General features: G+C 38.5%; 2 protein-coding genes across 6 annotated transcripts; both read left to right on the forward strand.

Moving 5' to 3' along the window:
* Positions 1-3,288: 3,288 nt before the first annotated feature.
* Positions 3,289-12,145, forward strand: LOC110795146 (SNF2 domain-containing protein CLASSY 2). 4 transcript variants are annotated; one of them, XM_056839286.1, is made up of 9 exons: positions 3,289-3,954; positions 4,097-4,413; positions 4,960-5,024; positions 6,515-6,586; positions 6,834-7,081; positions 7,749-9,239; positions 9,334-9,489; positions 9,640-11,627; positions 11,721-12,070. In XM_056839286.1, the coding sequence occupies exons 4-8, from the start codon at positions 6,538-6,540 to the stop codon at positions 11,596-11,598; spliced, it is 3,903 nt and encodes a 1,300-aa protein (XP_056695264.1). In that variant the 5' UTR covers positions 3,289-3,954; positions 4,097-4,413; positions 4,960-5,024; positions 6,515-6,537; the 3' UTR covers positions 11,599-11,627; positions 11,721-12,070. The 4 variants fall into 4 exon arrangements, 3 of the variants coding, with proteins under 3 accessions (XP_056695264.1, XP_021855820.1, XP_021855821.1); XR_008930086.1 differs by lacking the exon at positions 4,097-4,413 and adding an exon at positions 12,115-12,145 and having other exon boundaries at positions 3,290-3,954; positions 11,721-12,011; XM_022000128.2 differs by lacking the exon at positions 4,097-4,413 and having other exon boundaries at positions 3,290-3,954.
* Positions 12,146-14,954: 2,809 nt separating this feature from the next.
* On the forward strand, positions 14,955-16,796 carry LOC130469804 (uncharacterized). Of its 2 annotated transcripts, none has more exons than XM_056839295.1 (5): positions 14,955-15,166; positions 15,238-15,401; positions 15,497-15,740; positions 15,881-16,023; positions 16,092-16,796. In XM_056839295.1, exons 1-5 carry the CDS (start codon positions 14,956-14,958, stop codon positions 16,632-16,634), a joined length of 1,305 nt encoding a protein of 434 aa, XP_056695273.1. In that variant the 5' UTR covers position 14,955; the 3' UTR covers positions 16,635-16,796. The 2 variants fall into 2 exon arrangements, with proteins under 2 accessions (XP_056695273.1, XP_056695275.1); XM_056839297.1 differs by having other exon boundaries at positions 15,500-15,740.
* The last annotated feature ends 1,949 nt before the right edge of the window (positions 16,797-18,745 follow it).

Raw genomic sequence — 18,745 nt, forward strand, 5'->3', positions numbered from 1 at the left:
CTTTTTTTTCAAGCTAATAGATTTGTACATGCATGAAACTTCTCCTATTACAAGTTTACAACCATAGCTATATATATGAAAATCAAATAACCTAATATATTGTCTTATTAGCTACTACTCGGTATTATATATATGAAGAATTATAAGAATATTAAATAGAGGTAGGTAAACCAGACACATAAACATAGAAATAAAAAGGCAAAAAAATACAAGTATTTCATTGATGACTCTACGGCTCTACCAAGCAATAATACAATACAATTATACAACCGGCCAACTAATAACTAAGAAATTGGTATATCCGTTAATTTTCTCTCTCAAGATAACATTTTAACATCGATTATAACGGAACGATATTTAAAAATAACATCGATTAATACAACCTAATCAAAATTATATTCATTCTAAATTGTTCTGTAGTTTTTTTTACCCTTATGATAGCTTGATATTTTCGCCTAATTTATTTAGTGATTTCTCCAACTTTAAACTAAATTTAATTGTGATATTCTAATATATTCTCAATGAATTATATTAATCACTATATATTTTTATAATGATCTTTACAATTACTATTTGTACAAATATTAAGATAAATGAGAAAAAAAATGTGTAAAAAGATAAGTGGATATAATAAAATATGGATAAAGTAAGAAAAAATAAAAAAGTGGGTGGGTGGGTGGGTGTAAAAAAGTGAATAAGGCAAGAGAAAGTGAGTGGAAATATGTAAATTTGTGGGGTAAGGGGGGTAAGATACTAAGATGGTATATTTTCATGTCCAAAAATACTACTCCGTATACACAATTTAAAGAACATTACTCCGTATGAAACATATTAAAATCAAACGTGTAATGATCATTTTGAAATGCAATTTGATAGGAAATTAGAAAGTTTGAGGTGTTTGAGATGTTTAATTTGGGTGACCATATCGTTCCCTTCTTTAGAAGATATTTATACAATCAGCTAGCTAGTCCCATTCATGCCATAGGACACTTATTTAACTGTCATGCTATACTTAATAGTATGTTAATAGGGAAGGAGATGGATGACATAACATGTAGGTTGGATATTAATTAACTGTAAGACAATCTTACAAGAGTTTGTAACATTTTGGAATATTGATTAACCGTAAGACAATCTCACAAGAGTTTGTAAAATTTACCATTCATTTTAATTAGGAAGCACTAAAAATATTATTTTATAGACACGAGGAATTTTGTCTCTAAATAGTCCAAGTCCGTATCAAAATGATGATTAAAGACGAATTCGAGACGCAAGTAGGGCGCCCTATAGAGGGCGTCTCAAAAATTTTGAGACGGAAATTTTGGTAAAACCATTACAAATTTGAGACGAAATTTTTTGAAACTATATATATATAATACCATCTCAATTTTAATTTAGAGACAAAATATTAGTAATCCGCCTCAAGTTTGAGATGTTTATAGTATCCGTCTTAAAATTCGTTGCATAAAATTTGTAGTGAAGAGATTTTTAAGAAAAGCTTACAATTCATTTAATCAGAAAAAAGATGCCTTATCTCATGAAAATCCTTCAATCTTTACATCAGTCATGAAAAGAACAATGATGTACAATATAATTTCACAATTGTATGGAGAAATAATAACATTTCGAGTAAATTGGAGAAAGAACTTTAGTTTTTTTTTTTTTGATATATAGCAAGAACTTTAGTTAAAGGAGTATAAAGTAGCTAATAATTCATATAGCAAAATGTGAAATAGTACCATGTATGTTGTCACAATCTAAATGTTTTTCATAAAACTCCAACTAACAATGGGACCAACATTGAGTAACTACGCTAACAATTTTCACATCAATAATAGATAGAGGTAGGTAAAATAGACACACATAAATGTAAAGTTCTTAAATACACACAATTAAATGGTGATAGCACCTAATATTATTTCTAACTAACAATTCGTCGTTATTATTAATAAGGTCTTGACCTATTTATTAAGATTGATCGCATATGTATTGTAGGTATCAGGTTCGAATTTACCCTCACCCCTTTATAATTTACATTGTCTTTATAACCGGAAAAAAATTGTGTCTTTACTTCTCCCACAACGATGTACTCCGTATATCATTTCTTACTACTCAGCATAATCATTGTTCATTATAATTGTAACACTTCACTATCACATTTTTCATGCAATACACCCCGATTTTATTTTCAAACAAAACTTACCAAAATCCACAAATTCAAGTGGCTCATGTATTCGATCTAAGAAAAGGAGGTCTATCAATTCTGCAATATTCTATATTATCCCTCTATGAAATAAATAAATAAAAATACTTCATAAAAGTTATATAAAGGGAAAAGGAATATTATATTAAATAGAGGTAGGTAGGCCAGACACATAAAGCTAAATAATAACAACTTTATCAAATAATATTAAAATTCACTTAATTAACAACTAATTATTACGACGACATAAAGTGCAATTTATGATGGAATGAAGAAGCGATGGTGAAACTTCTAGTACGTAGATCCCTACTCTCATGGTTCTCCATTCCCATTATAATCACATTATCAATAAGTGTAATCTCTTATTGTTTGACATGATTAATTGGTAGGTTATTATGGGTATAAGTCTTTTTTTAGATAATAGGATTGTGTTGATAGTTGGTGAGTTGCTTTTTTTTTTACATAGAATAAATTTCCATAAATTAATATTATTTACATGCATAATACAATTTAAACAAGCTAAAACACTAAGGTCTTTACGGACCATAACACAAACTAAATACATAATGCTAGAAAATAACAGGGTATGTATGTAGTACGATCGATCTCCTCGTTTATTGAAGTCACAATTCTTACACCACCTGTGTGTTTATGTCTGTGATTCCCTTATAAGTTCTTAGGATGACTTGCGATACTTGAAAGACAAGGAAAGAAACAGAAGAGTAAAAATGTCACGGTAGTTGGAGAAATATTGTGAATTGAACACACGAATATTGAGAGAGAAAAAAATGTCAGACAATTCTTTTTGTAATATCAATAACTTATTTTCTTCTCCATAACAAGGATAGACAATTCGTATTAGATTGAGATAGGTGAGCCAAACATACACAGAAAATCATAGAAAGTCTTTCATCAAAATCAAATATTAATTCATTCAATTAACAATTAGTTTCGAATTATCCCATCAAATTAGTTTCGAATTATCCCATCCTAGGAAAAATAAACGGTATCCACGGTATAACATTCCAACATCATGCTTAGTACGAAATACCTGAAACGACAATACTTCGCATCATATAAATCTGGCGTTTACATCCGATATTATCGAATGTTCGTAAACTATTACACTTTATCGCTCGTCTTTTAGATAACACTACATCATCGCCCATTTCCTATATATATTTTTCTCCCCAAACAAAACTCTTCTTCAATCTAGCTTCATGCATCTTTACTTAGACAATCAAAATCATTCCGATTCCACCCTTCCAACAAACCCTAAAGACAAGAAAATAAAACACAAAAAGAGAGAATATTTTACAAATTTTACAAATTTTCAACTTCCAATACCACAATTTTCTACATTATCCTCGTCCCCAAAAACCAAAACATTAAGATTTCCCAAAACTCAAGAAAAAAAAAGTAAAAGAAGAGGGGAAAAGAGAAAATAACAAGAAGGGACAGTGAGGTCCTTTTACCGCGGGATTCCCAACGACTTTTTCATAATATCAGTGCGTTTTTTAGCCATTGGAAAAACCAACTTTTTTTCCTCTTCCCGTATTTTCATGCATAAACTTTACAGAATCTCAATCCCAAATTCCGTGCCTCCCTTTGATTTCTCCGCTTTTTTTCATTTACTTTCTACTAAAATCACTACTTCTTGTGGAAAAAAGTAAGAAAATTAAACTCCCTTTGATCAATCGTCATTTCTGCTCTGAAAATCAGTGGGTTTGTACTAAATTCATGATACCCAGGTAATTAAATTTAGTGTATTTGTAATTTTTTGTTCTTTTTTGTTTAATTTGATGATGATTGTAAGTGGGTTTAGTAGCTTTTGTTGGATCTGTGCGGCGGCGTTGAGGTGGGTTATAGACTTATGGTGGTTGTGTAATGCAGCAGGGCTGGGGCGGTGGTGAGTGAGGCGAGGAGAGAGATAGAGACGGTGGTTGTTGTGTTTTGGAGGACAAAAGAAATGGTGGTGATTAAGTTGATATTAATGATTGATTTATTTATTAGAGTGATTTTGATATACTAATGGTGGATAGAGGAATGCTCTGTTTTCTCTGTCCTCTTCTCGACAACCTAGCCTCTACCACCACCGCCTCGCACCACCGCTACCACCACCCACCAACTATCCACTACAGCCTTCTAATCACCACTCCCCCGCCCGTGCTTGATGGCAGTAACTCAAATTGAATTTCTTCGACTGACCGGTGGAGAAGCTTTCTTCCTAATTTGTTTAATTAATTTGCTTTTGGGTATTTTTAAGTACTAATTTGGTGGTTTTTTTTTTTTTTTTTTTTAACAAATTAAAGTAAAATTTGGATTCTGGATATTTCCATTTGTGTGTGATTTATTACCTTTTAATCTTTGGTATTAACTAGCTTTTTCAAGTAATGATCTTTTTGTGCTCCCCTTTTTGGTTTTATATGCTCTATTTTGCTAATTTTTATTCACACCAACAAAAATTGAGCCTTTTCTCTTTCTTTTGTTCTCTCTTTCTGAGTTTGATCGATCCCATAAGGATTGTTATTCATCCTAACGGCCGATTCAGGTTGTCCGTCTGTTTTTCTTTTCCGTTTCAGGTTGTCTATATTTTAATAAAAAAAATGAAAACATTCTCAAAAGCTAGATTTTGGTTAGTAGATTTTGTTTTATTTCATGATTTTTTAATGTGGGATTGAGTTATTTTATTCATATAATGGAGAAATATTATTGTTAATATGATAATTATTGTTGTCTGTTGATGATTTTGGTAGGTGAAGTGTGGACTTAAGAGTGAAGGAGCTTCTCTGCTGTGCTGACATTGCCTTGTGGTCCTCGTGTAAGAACTGTTAAATCTTTCATTTCTGTTTCATGGAGTACTTATTAATAAATTCTCAAACTTTTTTTAAAAATTTAATTTTTGTATTTGAGGGTGGGTCAATTAACCCAATTGATGCCATCGTTGTTTCTTTCGGTACAAATAAGTCACAAGGGCCGCATAAATTACAGATGAGTAAAAAGGTTACAAATGAGTAAAGAGGATTTGAATGTGTGACCTATCGTACGTAGAGTCGTAGACCTTATTGTTATTAGATTTATGAATGTTGAAATCCACACACTAATTATTTTCAAAGAAGTTTTGTGCATGAGGTAAAAAAGTAAATCAATATTCAATAGATGTGGGGTTTGTACGAGAGCTAGCCACAAAGGACAATCAAGCACTGATGTAGATTAGATTCGACCCCATGTTTTTCCGGTTTTGGACACCATTATTGCTTTTGTGACTTCTATGCAGCACATCTTATCACTGTCAGGTTTCTAGTGATGGTTAATTGAAACTTAATCTTATCACTGTCAGGTTTCTAGTGATGATTTAGACTCCGTTTGGTTTGGTGTAAAATATTTTCAGTGCAAAATGATTTTCCATAAAATATTTTTCATGGGAAAACACAATTCCAAACTAATTTTCCTTTGTTTGGTTCATTAAAAGAAAATAGGGGAAGATGGTGAAAATTGAGGGGAAGAAGGGAGAGGGAGGTGAGGGGGAAAGGTGGAAAAGTGGTTTCCCCCCTTTCAAATGGAAAAGTTTTTTCCACCTTTGAGTGAGTTATAGAAAATTATTTTCCATCTCTTGCCAAAACAAACAACGTAAAATGATCGGAAAAGGGAAAATCGTTTTCCATGAAAACGTTTTACACCTACCAAACGGAGCCTTATTGAAACTTATGTTTACGGATTAAAACTGATTTGACCTAATCCCGTATTATTTTGTTATGTTGAAGTGAAAAGAGCTTGGATGGAAGACAAATCATGATAGGCTCACACTGTAACTACTCCGTATAACCGTATAACCTTTTGCGCGAGAGGGGTGCCTTTTTTTAATTTTTTATTTTAAGGGTGACCTCTTTACTTGTTTTAGGGATAGCTTTTAATCTCTCACAAGTAATTACTAATTAGTGTGAGATGGCTGTAAGTGGAAATGGACACATAATTGTTAATGTATTAAGAAAAACATCTTTAATTCTTCCTAGTTCTTTAAATTAGATCCTTCCGAGAAGTGGTATAGTACTTTTATTGGGGTTAACAGCCGAAAGTGTGATTACTACTTTGCTTCAATTTTCTCTTCTCTGTTGCCCCCCTACACACTAACTATTTTACTCAAACAATAGTGGGAAAAAAAGGATTACCTAAAGCAAACTTTACCAAGAGTTTATTCATGATTTCATTGCCCGTAGTTTAATGATAACTCCTTTCAGCTAATTGTTGCTAACATTTGTGTGCTCCGTGACAGGAGAAATGCTTCTAACATAAGTTTTTGAACACCTGCAGTTTAAGCATATCAAGGGCACACAATGAGAAAAAGAAGTCTTCATCTGTCTTTACATCCTTTCGATGAACTTCGTAAGAAACAATCTCTCCTCCTTCACTTTCTAATTGTTTTTTTGTAATGAAAATGAAATTGATCTTGCTTTATAGTAACACGGATTGCAGTATTATGTTATGGATTTTGCTGTATGATATACTTTTACAAACATCTAACCATCATATGAGTACCTTATGTAGAACTATAGTGTAGTTCCATTGTTTGTTAATGAAATGGATTAAAATTGAAGTAATGATTTTGTTATTCTTTTCTACTATGTTGCAGCCTTTGAGGTATTTTATCAAGGTCTATGGAAAAGTGTGGAGCGTTTAAGAATCATTAACGGGGCAATAAACTTTAACTTCTTGGACCATGGATATTTATTCGAGGAAAAGAGTTTCCTTTCTACCTTAAGGCTACGGCCAAGAAGAGCAACTATGACGGACTGTACCTGTGTACTAAGACCTGGTGCTGATGTTTCTGTGTTTTCAACGCCTGATAATGCGGAAGAATCATCTGAACAATCCCCTACAGTAAGTCTCCTCTCCTCTTTCTCTCCCCCCCGCCCCCAAGAAAAAGTGGATTACTATTGAATTTCTGCATTGTTCAAAGTTGAGAGCACCATGTTGATTATTTACTTCATTGAAATTCAGGACCGTTACTGCCATTTATTATTGTCTACCAAAGCGGTTGTGAATGTCATTTGCCGCTATGCTATTCTGCTTTCTTGGAAAAAGTTTTCTAGGCATTAGTTTGTTTTCATGTAATTATTTGATCATGTGAGAAAACATGTTGTGATCAACCAAGTTACTCCGTATTAAATATTTTTTAAACCTTCTATTACTTAGTACAAAATAACCGGCTTTGGTTTTTCACTTGAGAAAACTTGAAATCTTTATTCTAGAAGGGAACTCCCGAGGTCTTTGACCTTTTGGTGTCCCCAATTGAATAGTCTATAACGCCCCTGTCTATTACAAATTACATATATTAATTATTACAATTCCCAAATAAATATTTAAGTACACATCGCGTGCATATAGGATTAGTAAACCCTTATTAGAACTTGGATCTATCAAAACTAATTAGCCGTTATCTGAACTTTTTTCAGTTGTAAATTGAACTTGAGTACTCGTTATACCTTGTTTGAACTTATTAGGTGAAACAAAGTCTTAAACTCATTGACCACTCTTTTGAATACAGGGATGGTTTGATGCAAGAATAGCTTCCGTTGAGAGGACACCGCATGAATGTGAATGCAACTGCAAGTTTTACGTGAAATTCTACTACATCAGTGACAGTGCTGGAACAGACAGAAAAAAACTAGGCAAGGAAATTCAGACTGTTGGGATTGATCAGATATCTGTGTTTCAAGTTCTAGAGCAAAAGCCTTCGGAAAATACACATTACAGGTGGCACCTGGCGGAAGACTGCACTTCATTGTCAAGGACTAAGTTATTTCTATCCAAGTTTGCTTCTGATATTTCTTGGCTTCTTGTGGCATCCGTTCAGAAGCAGACTTCATTCGACGTAAGAGCAATAGAAAGGAAAATAGTGTATCAAATATTGGACACAAGTTTCAGCCCTTACTCAACTTCTGTCCATCTAAGTGGTGTCAATTTCAGGACAGATGGCGAAATCATGTTCTCAACTGTTTTCCCGTTTGTTCCGGCAGACAATCAAGTACTGCCACTTGTCCATGAGGCGGAGGAGGAGGAAGATCCACTTGCAAGATATGAGCTTACGGAGTTGAGGCGATCAAAACGTAGGAATGTTCAGCCTGAGAGATACTTGGGTGAGATTGGTCTTGAGGTGACTGATACTACATCACTCAGAATAGGGTACAAGTTTTGGAATCAGGATGACTTGGCCATTGTGCTTGTAAATAATGAAGATGATGATATTATTACTGGTCGTCCTGTTTTAGAAGAAGATCCTGATAATCCGGATTTTGAACATGCTATTGAGATATATTCGGGAGATTCTCGTCACATTGGAGAAGAGAATCTGATTAGGAGCGAGGGAGAGAGTATGGATGAAGACGGACTACTATTACTGCGGAAGCGGAAATATGTCAAAAGAAACAAAGGAAAGAATGTTGAAAACATTCAAGGAGAGAATCAACTTGCTATTGTTCCTCTTCATGATGAAAGCAATCAAATGCCCCGTGAACAAAGTCATCTCCTTAATGAGATCCGACCAAATCCTCTCGATATTGATGATGATAACGTCCCCTTAAAATTCTACCAGAGAAGATTTAGAGAGCGGAGAGGAACAGCCGCAGCTGGACGCACCAAGAAGATCTCAGAATTAGATGATTTTGATAATGAACCATCACGTGGAAGAAGGAGCATGAATAATAAACAATATGACAAGTTTAGGCATCGGGCATTTGCTTCTTCTAGAAGCGATAAGCGATCTGAGGATCCTTCGAGAAAAAAGAAACCATTGGATATTTCTGCATACAAAGACCTTATATCAACTTACATGAAGAACATACAGTTGACAATAGAGAATAAACAGCCAATTTCTACTGATGCATGGAAAAATCTTCAAGGAGCATCGTCTATGTATGAGAAGAAGGCTGCTGATGAAGCTCGACCCCCTGAGGAGGAAGAAGAAGAGGAAGAGTCCGAAACTGAGATGTTGTTTAAAGAAATGGATCTTTGTTTGGCTTCAGCTTATTTTGAAGAGGTACCAAATCTTTTATATGCTGCTAAAAAAAACCCATTTTTGACCAAAAGTAAACTCTTATGTAATAATAAGCTTTTGCAACTTAATGGTGCAGAATTCAAAAGCTGAAGATGTTGATGAATCAACAGAGAAGTTCTTCAAAAATGATGGCTCTTGTCAGCATGTGTACACCATAGATGATGAGATCGGGATTCTATGCCGGTTATGTGGATATGTAATCACTGAAATCAGAGATGTTACACCAGAATTTGTAAGTGATTTTGAGGCTAAGTATTTAAGATATCTTCTTCAACTATAACATTTTAAAGGCATTGCATACTTGCATAGCATTACTGAGAAACATTTCAGCATTTTTATTTAACTTCTTTCTTTATAATTTCCTCTTTCTGGTTCACATCAGATGCGACCATCAGGATTTACAGCAAAACATGACAGAAATGATAAGACTGAAAAGGATGATACGGAGCACAAGTTGCTAGATGAGGCGTGTGCTGATCTTGTCTACAATCCTGCTTCCTATGAAACTCTTGTGTCTGAATCAAACGACAATGTGTGGGGTCTAATCCCGAGTATAAAGAAGAAATTACATGATCATCAGAAAAAGGCATTTGAGTTCCTTTGGAGAAATCTTGCAGGGTCGTTGATACCTTCAGAAATGGAACCGGCAGGCAAGAAAGTGGGCGGTTGTGTAATTTCTCACGCTCCTGGTGCCGGGAAAACCTTTCTTATCATTGCATTCCTTGTAAGTTACTTGAAGCTATTCCCGGGAAAGAGACCTTTAGTTCTTGCACCGAAAACAACGCTTTATACATGGTATAAGGAAATTATAAAGTGGGAATTTCCTGTCCCGGTGTATCAAATACATGGCCGAAGAACGTATAGAGATAGGATTTACATGCAAAAAGTTGGAACTGCCTCATCAACTGTCGTTCCAAACGGAGATATCATGCATGTTCTTGATTGCTTGGAGAAAATACAGAAGTGGCATGCTCACCCTAGTGTGCTTCTCATGGGTTACACCTCGTTTTTGTCCCTCATGCGAGAAGACTCAAAGTACGCTCATCGTAGGTATATGGGTCAAATTCTTAGGGAAAGTCCCGGGATTTTAATACTTGATGAAGGGCACAACCCGAGAAGCACAAAGTCCAGGCTGAGGAAAGCTTTAATGAGAGTCGACACAGAATTCAGAATTTTGCTCTCGGGAACTTTGTTTCAGAACAACTTTGGTGAGTATTTCAACACCCTTTGCTTGGCTAGGCCGAAGTTTGTCGACGAGGTGCTTCGGGTACTCGACCCGAAGTACAAGAAGAAAATAAAGGGGCAGAATAAAACGCGAACTTCCATTGAAAACCGAGCCAGGAAGGTATTCATGGATATCATTGCAAAGAAGATTAACTCAAATGAAACAGGAGAAAGAGCTGATGGACTAAACATGTTGAAGAACATGACGAATAAGTTTATCGATGTATATGAAGGTGGGGGCTCAGAAAACTTGCCGGGTCTTCAGCATTATACCCTAATGATGAAGCCAACTCCTTTGCAGCATGAAATCCTAGTGAAACTTCACAAGTTCATGAATGTGGCTCGAGGTTTTCCTTTAGAGCTCGAGCTCATGATCACCCTTGGATCAATCCATCCATGGTTGATTAAATCTGCTGTTTGCGCAGGAAAGTTCTTAAGCTCGGAGGAGCTACAAAGTCTAGACCAGTTTAGGCTAGACCCTACAAAAGGGTCGAAGGTGAAATTCGTCCTTGGACTTGTTCAAAGGTCTATAATAAGGAGAGAAAAAGTTTTGATCTTTTGCCATAACATCGCACCTATCAACCTTTTCCTTGAACTTTTCGAGAGGATATATGGTTGGAGAAAAGGTAACGAGGTTCTCGTACTTCAAGGAGACCTCGAGCTCTTTGAGAGAGGAAGAGTAATGGACAAATTCGAGGAACGTGGTGGGCCGTCAAAGGTGTTACTCGCTTCAATCAATGCTTGTGCTGAAGGTATTACTTTGACAGCTGCCTCTAGGGTGGTGTTGTTGGACTCTGAATGGAACCCCTCGAAGCAAAAACAGGCCATTGCTCGGGCTTTTAGGCCCGGTCAAGAGAAGGTGGTGTATGTTTATCAGCTGTTGGTTAATGGTACATTGGAGGAAGATAAGCATGGTAGAACAACATGGAAAGAATGGGTTTCTTGTATGATATTTAGTGAAGAACATGTGGATGATCCTTCAAAATGGCAAGCGGAGAAGATCGAAGACGCTTTGTTGAGAGAAATTGTGGAGGAAGATCATGCTAAGTCTTTCCATATGATTATGAAGAATGAAAAGGCTTCTTATGAGAATCCTTTGAAGGTGATCAATGAGTAATGAATCAGACCCTCCAGAAATTGTAAAATGTAAGAACCCTACTTTTCATCGTATTGCTTTAAATGCTCCAAATTGCATAATTTTCCTATTTATTTATGAATTTGGTGTCCTTTGTTGAGCAGAATTGTGTAAGAAAATCAGGAGGATGATCATTGATGTTGGCATTGGATCGAAGCAGGAATGCCAGATCGTTGATGTTCTCATTCGGTCAAGTAAGAATGTAAAAGATGATTCTTATTACTAACTAATTGGATTCAAATTCTGCATTTTCCTTGTAACTCATGTAGCAGAGTTTGTGGATCCTGAGTGTAGTCTAAAACTGATGCATGTAGACGGCGTACGTACTCCCTCCATTCAAAGTTAACGGTCTCTTAAGGTTGTGCATAAATAACTGACATGCTACTTATTACTCCGTATGTATCTGAACTTATCTGATCTTATTTTAATTGCGAAGTACTACCCTTTATTTGAACCTAGCGCGTAGCGCCTTTGAAACTTTGAAACTTTGTTTTATAGGAAAAATATCCACCAGAAATAAGCTGCATAAGTGCTTTCCCCCTGCATATTGAGGAAATTAATGGGCTTGTTATTAGTTGGGCCGTAGAAAGTATGTCTGTATGTGCGTGCAAAATCTAAAAGTTGCATGAGAAAATTTGAGATGGGAAATGACAACTATTTGCTCTATTGATATTGGATTTGTGCCCGATACAGACCCATCGGTTTCCCCACAGATTAGAAGGTACAATCGGTTGCTTGTAAAGCTAGATGTAACCATGTCATTTTGCATTGTTAACCCTTAAATTTTTTATTTTTTTTTTAAATAATATTTTTATGGTTTAAAAGCACATCTTTACGATTCTAAAGCACATGTTTTTTCAATTCTACACTACATAGTCTTCTTCCAAGTGTTAATTTCTACCACATTTCATACTAATTTTTATTCAAGAACCCAAATTTAAGAACCCTATTTTATTAAGTGTTAATTTAAATCCCTTTAATGGCCAAGTGCATCCCTTTTCATACTAATTTTTTTTTTATTAACCATATGTTCTTTTTAAACGTATGTTCTTTTAAGTTGTAAAAAATGTGATTACGCATATAAAAATGTGTTTTTAAACTATAAAAAAATGTGTTTTTAAACTATAAAAATAAAACGACTCGGTTACATATAGATGTAAACGCAACTTGATGTACTTTTTACCTACTCGGTAGGACCAGACCGGTCCGGAGCCGGTTCGAGAAGGAAACAAAATCAAGAAATTTTATGGACCGAAGACCGGATCGAAAAAACTCTGATCTGGACCGGACCGGTATTTTCATCCCTTACAAAAATAAACAACGAAAAGATGATTAAGAAGGGAAAATTATTTTCCAGGAAAACAACTACACCCTCCCTAAAACTTACAAAATGTTCGTAATTAAATCGTAACATGCGTCGTCCTTGGACGAACATGAAAAGCTACTATGGGGGACTCAGAATCGAAATTTTCTACAAAATTTTGAATGGTCTTTCATGTACGGAGTAGTATGGATGACTTCAAGGCCTTTACAAATAACAACAAAATTTTCTTGTCAAAAACAAACATCAACATGTTTAGTTTGATGTCATATATGAATATATGATCTCATTGACCATTAGGAAAAAACACTTCCATTTTTGTTTTTATTGATTCTTTAGTTGCCATAGATAAGGCTGTCAAACAAACGTAATTTATCGTGTATAAAGGGTTGTAAAAGATAGTTATTGTTGTGGGAACTTTTACGGTGCTGATGTGGCACGCGCTCCTCGGAGGTATCAAGTATGACTTGGCACGAACTTCTGGCAACCTGCAAAACAAGAATATTCCCGTAGGAATATTCCCTCCGATGCTTAAGTAAGTATAAGTTAGAGAGATAACTAATTTGTAGAGAGAAGGCAGAGCAAAGATAAGTTTGTTGTTGTTGGGCAAGAATTAAATACCCTTTACCTTGGGATCTGAGCTATTTATAGTGCTAGGGTTCCTTGGGGACTGCACCCTCAACCCTAACTATGGGACACGTGCCCCTTGGGGATTTAGGACACGTGGCCTTTGGCCTGCAATGATGGGCCTCCCATATTTGGACCGGCTTTTAAAGACAATGGCTTTGCCCAACGGGGCTCTGTCTTTACTCTGGTGGAGTAGCAGGACTTTGGGCCTTCTTTCCAGGCCTGGGCCCATCTGATCAGTATGAGTCGTAGGCTGCCTCTTTGGGCTTTGTGGGAGATTTGTTCAAGCCCACATCATTTGCCCCTCATGAGGAGTGAAAACAGACGTTAGTTTTCACTGCTCTTGGAGTGTCCAACAAGGTGATGACGCGTGGCAGGGGTAATCATTTCTTACCCCTCTATAAATAAGTGGCCAATTTGAGTGATTTTCCCCCTCATTTCCAGTGATCACTTGAGAGCAAATAGGAGAAAGCGATTTCCGGCGTCTTATATCCACCGACATCCACCGTAGCACCGCCACGATCTTCAAAGTCGTGTTCTTGCAGTCTTCATCCAAGTTCTTTCACAAACTCCCTTTTGATTTATCAGGTAAAGGTTTTCTTTGGAAAAATGTGTTTGTTATTTTGATTCTTCCAAATTTTCTTCTTAGTCTTGCATGGGTCTCGTCAAACTGAAGGCGTCATCTTGTCCCTTTGACGTCTTCTGTTTTCAAGTTTGTCCCTGTTTTGAGGCAAGTCTTGGCTTGTTGCAGGATTTAATGGCGCGAATAGAAGACGAGGAGCAGTTTGAAGGAGAATCCTCTTCTCCTATAGAGGACGTCCCAGAAAGCACTGATGCCGCGCCGGCTAGTACGTCAGGTGGAGAGGAAGGTCACCTTCATCCCAGCGCCATCTTCCCACTTCAGACGTGGCTGAATTTCCTCACTCTACACGGGAAAGCCTATGGGGCGTCTCTGAATCTAGGTTCGGAGTATAAATTCCGCATGCCGGCTGGCATGGACTGCACCAGCTTTGGACTGGTGAAAGGAGAGTTCGCCGTTTACGGCTCGTTTTTGAAGCTGGGTATGAGATTCCCCCCTCACCCCTTTGTGGTGGAGTTGCTGGACAGCTTCAATATTGGCCTGTGCCAAATGTCCCCGAACTCCTGGGCGGGTGTGTTTGGCTATATTGCTCGCTGCGAGCTTGCCGGCATCACCCCTTCTCTTCCGGCGTTCCTAAGAATCGCCTCTATGTCCCAAGTTTCGAAAGCCGCCGCGGGCTGGCTGATTCTTACATACAAAGGGGCCTATCGGACGGTGATGGGGAAGGCGTCTAAGTGGCATCACTGGAGGAAGAAGTGGGTGGTTATCAAAACCACCAATCTGGAGATGTGTGAGAGGATGAGACGTTGGAATGCCAAGCCCAACTTCGTTGGGAAAGGTGCTTCTTTACCTCCCATCTCCGCCGAGCTCTGGGAGCGGATCTCATCGTTGTTCCTGGTCAAAGCCGCTCGTCATCAAGGACAAGACGGCCTACATACCCGAGGGGTGGTTGCCTCATCTGAATCAACTGAGCAATCCCACTTTCCTCTCGGCTGTAGGCCTGTGTCCGTATATGCCGAGAGGTAATGTATCTATACTTCAAATTTTTCTGTTTAATCAAAACCGCACTAATGTCTTTATTTCGTTTTGTTAGACGAGGCCATGGGTCAGATGGATGATGCCTCCAAAGGCCAAGTGGACAGGCCGTCTTGGTTGGCGAAGGTACTCGACGCCAGTACCTTCAGAGCTTGGAAGCGTCAGCAGGCAGCCGAGCAAGCCATTCATGAGCAAATGGCTCCCCCTCCTGCTGAGGAGAAGGTATTGATTAAATCTTCAGACGTGATTTCCTTTGTTGTTTACAACTTGTTTTTATTCATCATCATTTTTTATTATTTTTTTTTATTTTTTTTTAGAAGACGAGGAAGGCGAGCACGGACGCGGCTCCTACTTCCAAATGCAGGGCTGGCGGCACAGGGAAACCCGTCTTCAAGTCAATGACGTCGAAGGCTTCTAAGGAGTTTGCCATCCCCAAGGCTGCATCTGCTTCTCCTAGCTTGGAGAAAACTGGAGGGACAGCTGATCCTCTTGCGGGGATTCCTGAAGTCGTCCGCCGCAACATCCCTCTGAGGGCGGCGGAGAGAGCTAGGAATTCTGGGGGTAAGTTTTACTTCAACATCGTAACCACCTGCCGTTCCTCGTCTAGCAGTTCTATAGTTTCCCCCAGGGATTCTAAGGCCGTTGTTTTTCCCATAGAAATTCCTGATCCTCAGAAAGACATAGATGCTGAATTGGATCAGATCCCTTCTTCAGGCGGGTTCAATCTCATGACCGTAGGAAGATAATGACGCTGATGCGCAGTCCCATTCCTCCCCAATATGCTGAAACTCTTCCTGAGGCGGCCGAGAATATGCTTGCCGCCATGCAGTCCTCGGCGCTGGACGTAAGTTTCGTTATACCTTTATTTTTACACACTCGTTTCTTTTTGTTTGACTTACTATTTTTGCGCAGATGTTCATTCTGCTGGACTCGCTGAAAAAGTGGCGCACTGCTTTGGTGCATGAAGAAGCTCGTCACCGTCTTCTGGCCAGTCAGTGTGGTGACCAGCATTTTGCTGCACTGGAGAAGCTTCGCTTAGACAGGCGGGAACAGATTGACGTTGTGACTACTGCCCTGGCCTCTCAAAATGCTGAGAACACAAATCGTCTCCTGCATATTGATCAGAACTTTTCTGAAATGGAGGATCTTTCCAAGAAGATCAAGGAGAAAGAGGCTGAGTTTTCTCGTCTGGAGACTCAGTTTAAGGAGTTGGAGGTTCAACTGGAGGCGGCTAGCAAGGAAGTCGCTTCGTCACAGAGCGTCCTTGACCAGTCGGCCATGCTGGGTGAGAAATCGATCCGAAGAGGTATGGAGATTGCATGGAATGCTGAATTTGCAAGCGAACGTCCCTTCAGCTGGTTTGAGAAGTTTCTCACCTATCAGATTGAGGTGGAGAAGGCTCAAAGGGAAGGACGCACCCCTCCTGAGTTCGTGCCCAGCGAGGATGAGGAATGAGTTCCTACGCGTCTTTGCTTTTATTAATGTGTTTTGTTTTTTTTTTTTTTTTTTTTTTTTTGCACATGTTCTTTGGACGCCATGCTTGGTGGCTTTTGTGCATAATTCTTGTAATTATGGCTAACTTTTTGGGAATGACATGATGCCCTTTTGAACGTCTTACTACTTTGTAGCTTTCATCATATATTTTTTTATGATTACGTCCGACGCCCCCAATTTGAGTCGTCAGATGTCTGCCCTGGTCTTTTTGCCAAGGTCTTTCGCTACTTTATATAGCTGTGTTAGGAATGTGTAACCCCTGTGTTCTAGGTGATCAGCCTAGTGAGGGTGCTAGTCTGGGCCACTTCTTAGGCCTTTAAACGACTAGTCTTTTTGGGAGAGCATTAGTTTGCATTTCTCCGAGAGTTTTGATGACATTCTTTTCACAAGGATTTCCCAGCAAGACCGGCTTGCAGTGAATTTTTCATTTAATGCTTAAAACATGCTACACGGTGCGTCTAGGCTCTAGACGTCTTTACAATGCATATAATCTAGACAAGTGTCAATCTAGAAAAAGTACTTCTTGAGGTTATCCGCATTCCAAGTACGCAAAATCGGACGTCCCTGCATGTCTTGGATCCGGTATGTTCCGTCTCGAACCTCCTCGTAAATCTCATACGGACCTTCCCAAGTAGGGGTGAGTTTCCCTTGTTCATTGGCGCGTCCGACGGCTTCCATTTTCCTAAGCACAAAATCTCCAACTTTAAGTATTCTTCTAGAAACCCTTTTGTTGTATTCCCTTGTCATGCGGAGTTTGTATAGCTGCTGTCGTAGAGCCGCATTCCCTCTGGTTTCTGGTAAGAAATCCAAAGCCGCCTTCATCATTTCCCAATTGGCATCTTCATTAAACAACATGACGCGCAGGGTGGGTTCGCACATTTCAATGGGTAGGACGGCTTCAGCCCCATAGGCTAACAAGAATGGTGTTTCTCCTGTGGAATTTTTTGCCGTGGTCCGTATAGACCATAAAACATTGGGTAACTCGTCGGCCCATAAACCCTTTGCCTCATCAAGATTCTTCTTCATCCCTTCAGAGATAATCTTGTTAAATGCCTCTACTTGTCCGTTAGCTTGGGGGCGTCCTACTGATGCAAAACATGCTGTGATACCATGGTCGGCCAACCACTCTTCTAATTTGGGCGTCTTGAATTGTGGCCCATTGTCGAAGACGATAGACTGAGGCACGCCAAATCTTGTGATTATGTTTTTCCAGATGAATGCTCTCACATCCTGTGCTTTAGTGTTCTTTAAAGCCTCAACTTCTACCCATTTAGTGAAGTAATCGACGGCTACTATTACATAACGCAGTCCTCCTGGCGCCGTCGTATAGGGGCCTAATAAGTCCATCCCCCATTTGGCAAAAGGTATAGGGCTGGTGATTGGCGTCAGTTTCTGTGTTGGTCGTCGAATTAGGTGAGCAAATCGTTGGCATTTATCACAACGCTTGACCATATTGAGGGCGTCTTCTTTGAGAGTGGGCCAATAGTATCCAGTTCTTAAAGTTTTTTCGGCCAGGGCCCTCCCTCCTATGTGGGAGCTGCATAATCCCTGATGAAGATCTTCCAGTACCTCTTGCCCCTTCTCGGGGGTTACGCAACGGAGAAGTGGCCGTGAGAAAGCTTTTTTGTATAGTGTTCCATTCCATATCTCAAACCATGTACATTTCTTTTGTAATCTTTCTGCCTGCTTGGGATCGTCAGGGAGTACTCCATTCATTTTGAAGTTGACAATGTCATCCATCCAGGTGGTTGTTCGATCCAAGATGTCTATTCTCGAGGCGTCAATGCTTTTGGACTGTTTTACCTCCCAGAATACATGACGTGGCGTGTCGCAGGATGATGAACTTGCCAGTTTAGATAAAGCGTCTGCCTTGTTGTTTTCAGACCGGGGGATGTGTTTTACTTCAAAGTTAGACAACTGTTGGGCTTCTTGGCGGACTTTTTCCAAATATCTTATCATGGCCTCGTCCTTAGCCTCATACTCTCCTTTGACCTGACTGACAATTAATTGCGAGTCAGACAAAACTAGGACGTCTGCTGCCCCTGCGGCTCTGCTCATCTGAATTCCACATA

The sequence above is a fragment of the Spinacia oleracea genome, chromosome 1 (assembly GCF_020520425.1).
Source record: "Spinacia oleracea cultivar Varoflay chromosome 1, BTI_SOV_V1, whole genome shotgun sequence".
In the NCBI taxonomy this organism is placed as follows: domain Eukaryota; kingdom Viridiplantae; phylum Streptophyta; class Magnoliopsida; order Caryophyllales; family Amaranthaceae; genus Spinacia; species Spinacia oleracea.

What these genes read in the sequence shown, in the direction of transcription:
- LOC110795146 (XM_056839286.1), top strand. Translation starts at nt 6,538, where the DNA reads ATGAGAAAAAGAAGTCTTCATCTGTCTTTACATCCTTTCGATGAACTT. An exon ending in CATCTGAACAATCCCCTACA is followed by an intron (nt 7,082 to 7,748) that starts GTAAGTCTCCTC and finishes TTTTGAATACAG; the next exon opens with GGATGGTTTGATGCAAGAAT. An exon ending in GAGATGTTACACCAGAATTT is followed by an intron (nt 9,490 to 9,639) that starts GTAAGTGATTTT and finishes GGTTCACATCAG; the next exon opens with ATGCGACCATCAGGATTTAC.
- LOC130469804 (XM_056839295.1), top strand. Translation starts at nt 14,956, where the DNA reads ATGCCAAGCCCAACTTCGTTGGGAAAGGTGCTTCTTTACCTCCCATCT. An exon ending in GAGAGCTAGGAATTCTGGGG is followed by an intron (nt 15,741 to 15,880) that starts GTAAGTTTTACT and finishes GAATTGGATCAG; the next exon opens with ATCCCTTCTTCAGGCGGGTT. An exon ending in TGCAGTCCTCGGCGCTGGAC is followed by an intron (nt 16,024 to 16,091) that starts GTAAGTTTCGTT and finishes ATTTTTGCGCAG; the next exon opens with ATGTTCATTCTGCTGGACTC.